The sequence below is a fragment of the Medicago sativa genome, chromosome 4 (assembly GCF_051527215.1).
Source record: "Medicago sativa cultivar Bolivia chromosome 4, Bolivia_mono, whole genome shotgun sequence".
In the NCBI taxonomy this organism is placed as follows: domain Eukaryota; kingdom Viridiplantae; phylum Streptophyta; class Magnoliopsida; order Fabales; family Fabaceae; genus Medicago; species Medicago sativa.
The window spans coordinates 54,821,257-54,827,600 of record NC_140752.1 but is presented as its reverse complement, the minus strand read 5'-3'; the positions used below and the strand labels follow the sequence as shown (position 1 = coordinate 54,827,600).

The window sequence follows — 6,344 nt, the reverse complement described above, 5'->3', positions numbered from 1 at the left end:
ACTAAGGTCTCCAATATTTATCTTGGATTTTATTCCTCTCTTTCTAGATTGTGCATTTATTTGTTTAAATAAATGTTCTCTATAATATTCAAACAAATCATTAGTATTATTATATTCTCCATCAGAAACACTAATGGTTAAAAATGGGTCTTGATTCAAGTCAAAACAATACTGCCTAACAAAGTCTTTAGTTGCATTTACTTTTCAAAGAGGGGTTTTCAGTTATGTACCGTTAATCAAATTTATCACTAAGTTTTCAATATTAAAGGGTTTCAAATTTCATCTTAACTGGTATATGTTATCAAGTAAATTTTTAACCTCATTCAAACCACAATGATAAGATAAATAATTTCGTAAATAGACTAACAAATCATAAACAATTTTCATGTAATTTAAGACCAAAAGAAATTCAGGAATGTGAATAAAATGACATTTGTGATAAACTAGATAACTCTTACAACATCTTAAACATATATTTCATCACAAAGTTTCAAATAGAGGGAAAAAAGTAACTAAATATACCTTCATAATCATAATCAGAATTTGAAGACTCAACTTGATCATCTTCATCAATATTAATGCCAGTTTTTCCATCAGTGTCATCCATTGGTTGTTTCTACGTCCCGACTTCTATTTTATACATAAAACATCAATATAATTAACAACTAAATCAATAATCAACAACAAAAAGTAAATCACACATAACAATGCTTAAATGAATATATTAATACCACACAGAGAATACCTGATTCGAACGCAGATACACGTTAATTGACATCTTCAAAATCCAATCTCACAACAATCGAGCATCCTTCCATATAATTTCGATTCAGATCATGTTTAAAACATTTTCAAAGCAAAATAGACCAAAAAAAAATCGTGAAATAAGCAATGCCTGGCTGTATCATGCATTTTGACATTTCTCAATGAATAAACTATAACAAATTAAACATCCATCCAAAAGACAAATAAGAATAAGACGAAAAATGAAAAATGAGAAATCGCAAAGTATGGGTAAGAGATGAAGAGAAACCCTGTATTTATAATCGTGCTTATGCGTTCATTGGTGTGGTTCTCTATATGTATTTTTTTTTATTTTGACTTAGTTTTATTAATATATTATATTTAATTTAATTTTTTACTAATATAAAACTAATTTTTATATTAAATGTAAAAGTCAACACTTGAATTTTTTTAATGGTAAGAGTTGATATTTGAGTCAATTAAAAAAATCCATATTATGAATTCCTATTTAAAAATAAATTTTAATATGATCATATTACTTTAGTTCTCAAAGATATTTTTTGAGCAAAGTTCTCAAAGATATTAATTTTACTTTTGACAAAATCTCAATGATATTAATTATTACTGAGTTTTTTTATATAAATATAATACCACGGTATTGATACTTTTTCATGTCCCTTTTTATAGAATCCTTTTAAATTGTACTACATTAATTATTTTCTACAAGTATATTATTGAGCATACTTATTCTGAAACAAATGTTAAAAAGTATATGACTGATATTGTGTTTAGGTCCTATAAAATTTCAACATTTTCTTTTTAGTCTCTCTAAAAAAATTCTTCAGTTTTTAGTTCCTACCAAAGTATCTTACAATTTGTTTTAATCTCCTCAAAAACTAAACATGTTAGATTATTTTTTAAATTTGAAATTTTTGAAAAGATATTTTACGACCATGTTTTGAACATTATAAAAAAAATTCTTCCCAGTCTTTTTATTTGTTTCAATATTTTATGAGTGACTTATTGACTAGTAAAGGAATGTAGTCAATGGATGGTACTGATGGAAAATATGAAATTGATACTAATGAAGATGGTCATGTTGTGTTTTTAAAATCTAATTACGGTTATGATGGTATATTTGATCCCTTTTCTTCCCATGATTGAAACTTTGTGTTTATATCTTTTTTTAAGATGTTGAAAGTGTTATCTAGAGTATCACAAATGATATAATATTCATATCCCTAAAACTTTTGTGATCTTAAACTTGATAAAATAATTTAAGATCCGTTAGTTTGATTACAATACTAGTTAACTTATGATTGGGCCATGAAAGAGGAAACAAAATTACTTGATAACATTTTCTTTTCTGCTAAGATTAAAATTTCAACCCTTTTGTATTGATAACTAAGTGATAAATTTCAAAATAGGGACATAGGTAGAAACTTCTCTTTGAAAAACTCAATGCATCTAAAGACTTTGTTTGACAGTTCTCTTTTGACTTGAATCAAGACCCAACTTTAAGCACTAGTGTTTATGATGGAGAACATAACGCTTCTGATTCATCTTATTGTATAGAGACTTTATCGATACAGATAAAGGTACAATCATAAAGAGGGGAAGAAAATCCAAGATAGAATTGGAGACTTGAGTGATGTAGATAGAGTGATGAAGTACGATGATGAGTTATTTCCAATGGCTTTCGGTGAAGAAACTCCAATTAATTCACCTTAGGTGAAAAACAAGAAAAAAAAGTAAAGAAAACAAAAAAGAGAGATATTAATCCAATATTGTTATGACATGCTTGAAGAGGTGAACATGAGGATCGATTGTTCAGAATTTGTTAGAAGACGTTAACTTAGATCAAGGTGTAGTGATGAATGAGATGACTAATTCATTATCAGATCTGAATTTTCCTTTGTTAAGTTACCAAAGGGAATGGTTATCATGGAATTTGAGCAGTAAATTTTTGTAACCAGTGGAGGATTCATTGCCAATGAAACAACTATGTTGAAAATTATTCAAGGAACTACCCTTGTCCTTGCTAAACATGAATTACAATCACATTTGTAATTTATGTTTAGAACCAAAAACCAAATGATTAATTTGACTGTAGAATGTCATCATCTAAACGTCAATTCCCATCACATTTGTTGTAATTCACGTTTAGCAAGTACAAGGACCGGTTGCTTGAATGGTTTCTCCCAAACCCATTCCATCGACAAGGATTCCTCCATTACTTACAGATCTTTCTTGCTTTAAAGCCAATGATAACCATTTCATTTGGTACCTAAATAAATGAATAACTAGATCTGACGATTCATCGGTCGACTCTGTCATCACTACAACATTATATCAGCTAACGTCTTTTACCAAATTTTGATCGATCAATCTCCCTTGTTCATCTCTCTAAGCATGCCATAATAATGTTGGCTTAGGATCTACCTTTTTTGTTTTCTTTGCTTTTCTCTTTTTCTTTTCACCTTAGGTAAATCAAATGGAGATTTTTCACCTAAAACCATTGGATATAACTAATCATCGTACTCCATCTCTCAATCTACGCCACTAAGGTCTCCAATATTTATCTTGGATTTTATTCTTCTCTTTCTAGATTGTGCATTTATTTGTTTAAATAAATGTTCTCTATAATATTCAAACAAATCATTAGTATTATTATATTCTCCATCAGAAACACTAATGGTTAAAAATGGGTCTTGATTCAAGTCAAAACAATACTGCCTAACAAAGTCTTTAGTTGCATTTACTTTTCAAAGAGGGGTTTTCAGTTATGTCCCGTTAATCAAATTTATCACTAAGTTTTCAATATTAAAGGGTTTCAAATTTCATCTTAACTGGTATATGTTATCAAGTAAATTTTTAACCTCATTCAAACCACAATGATAAGATAAATAATTTCGTAAATAGACTAACAAATCATAAACAATTTTCATGTAATTTAAGACCAAAAGAAATTCAGGAATGTGAATAAAATGACATTTGTGATAAACTAGATAACTCTTACAACATCTTAAACATATATTTCATCACAAAGTTTCAAATAGAGGGAAAAAAGTAACTAAATATACCTTCATAATCATAATCAGAATTTGAAGACGCAACTTGATCATCTTCATCAATATTAATGCCAGTTTTTCCATCAGTGTCATCCATTGGTTGTTTCTATGTCCCGACTTCTAATTTATACATAAAACACCAATATAATTAACAACTAAATCAATAATCAACAACAAAAAGTAAATCACACATAACAATGCTTAAATGAATATATTAATACCACACAGAGAATACCTGATTCGAACACAGATACACGTTAATTGACATCTTCAAAATCCAATCTCACAACAATCGAGCATCCTTCCATATAATTTCGATTCAGATCATGTTTAAAACATTTTCAAAGCAAAATAGACAAAAAAAAATCGTGAAATAAGCAATGCCTGGTTGTATCATGCATTTTGACATTTCTCAATGAATAAACTATAACAAATTAAACATCCATCCAAAAGACAAATAAGAATAAGACGAAAAATGAAAAATGAGAAATCGCAAAGTATGGGTAAGAGATGAAGAGAAACCCTGTATTTATAATCGTGCTTATGCGTTCATTGGTGTGGTTCTCTATATGTATTTTTTTTTATTTTGACTTAGTTTTATTAATATATTATATTTAATTTAATTTTTTACTAATATAAAACTAATTTTTATATTAAATGTAAAGGTCAACATTTGAATTTTTTCAATGGTAAGAGTTGATATTTGAGTCAATTAAAAAAAATCCATATTATGAATTCCTATTTAAAAATAAAATTTTAATATGATCATATTACTTTAGTAAAGATATTAATTTTTCTTTTGACAAAATCTCAATGATATTAATTATTACTGAGAAAGAATCTAGTAAGAAAAATGTTGTGGAGGTTGATGAGATCAATTCTGATGACATTCCACTAGGAAAGAAGTATGGAGGAAGTGTTGCCAAGAGGCTGAGAAGTAACACAGGGAAAGGTGTAACAATTGAAATAGGAACTCCTAAGAAAAGTAATGAGGCTGTGAATGTAACTCCCAAAACCAGAACTAAGACTGCTGGCATTGGACCCAAGAAAGGATGGAGTAGGGTGAAGGTCAAAACCACTGCTGGTAGGACAAGAAAAAGGAAGGTTGTTTCCTCTAGTGAATCTGATGATGTTGAATAGGATGTGGCGCACATCATCCCCTCAGCCTCGAAGAAATCTGCTGGTAAGAAGGCACAAAGAACTGTTGAAAATGTGCCTATTAATAAGGTGTCATTTCACTTACCTGAGAATGTACAAAGATGGAAATTTATTTTTCATAGAAGATTAGCGTTAGAAAGAGAATTAGGGAAGGAAGCTGTAAGGATGGCTAATGTGATAAACATGATCAAAGAAGCAGGTCTATTTAAAATTGTATGCAATCTTGGTAATTGCTATGAGAAATTAGTAAAAGAGTTCTTGGTGAATATTCCTGGAGACTGTGATAACCCACTGAGTCAAGAGTACCATAAAGTATATGTTAGAGGAGAATGTGTCCACTTCTCTCCCAACATTATCAACAAATTTTTAGGAATTGATGAACAAGATGTTTCAGAGCCAAAGGTGACAGAGAATCAGATTTGCAAGGAAATCACTGCCAACCAATTGAAAGTTTGGCCCAAGAAGGGTAAGATTTCTTCTGGAAAGCTCTCAGTAAAGTATGTCATCCTCAACCGAATAGGAGCAGTAAATTGGGTCCCAACCACACACTCCTCAGACATTGCTACAGGTTTGGGAAAGTTTATCTATTTTGTAGGCACTAAGACTAAAATGAGCATTGGACAGTACATCTTTGAACAAACTGTCAAGCATGCAAAGACTGATGTTGTGAAGTGTCTCATAGCATTCCCTACCCTGCTGTGTGGAATTATGCTGGAACAACACCCTAGGCTTATAACTGCTACTGATATTCCTGAGAAAAGGGAGTCTCCTCTCACCCTGCACCCCAAACTGTTTAGTACTGACCATGCTCCATACATTGTTGGAACATCTGGAAAAGCATCGGGTACTAGGAAAATGACAAAACAGGAAATTATGAAGGCCCTCAAAGATACCTGTGTACTGCTAGATGAAAAGAAAACTCAGTTTGAGCTGATGATTCACTCTCTGGAAGGTGAAAATATAGTTGCAGAAGAACAGGCGGAAGATGAAGAAGCAGATAATGCAGATAATGGCAATGAAGACAGCAAGGAAGACTCAGACAGTAGTTCTGGAACTGCTGAATGATTTTTGTTGTTTTTTCTTTTGTGGGCAATGCCCTGAATATTTTGTGCACCTGTGTGTGCCTGTGTTGGTCTGTAACTATATACCTTCTGCACTTTATTTCCTTTGGTATTCTACTGGTACTATTCTTATCTACGTTCCTTCTGGCTAGTTCTTCTGGTAATTTCCTTTCCTCTCTGATGCGTTTGGCATATCTTGTGGCTAAAAAGGGGGAGAAAAATATATATCTACACTCCTATGTCTTTCTGTATGTATGCTCTTTTGCATATATCTATATGCCTGTTTGTGTATGCCTGAATGATTATGACT

General features: G+C 30.8%; 1 protein-coding gene across 1 annotated transcript; it reads left to right on the top strand.

The window, feature by feature from the left end:
* Positions 1 to 5,138: 5,138 nt before the first annotated feature.
* Positions 5,139 to 6,038, top strand: LOC146929922 (uncharacterized). The gene has a single exon (XM_085707435.1). It carries the CDS (start codon positions 5,139 to 5,141, stop codon positions 6,036 to 6,038), a length of 900 nt encoding a protein of 299 aa, XP_085563561.1.
* The last annotated feature ends 306 nt before the right edge of the window (positions 6,039 to 6,344 follow it).

Coding starts and splice junctions, on each gene's coding strand:
- LOC146929922 (XM_085707435.1), top strand. CDS start 5,139: ATGGCTAATGTGATAAACATGATCAAAGAAGCAGGTCTATTTAAAATT.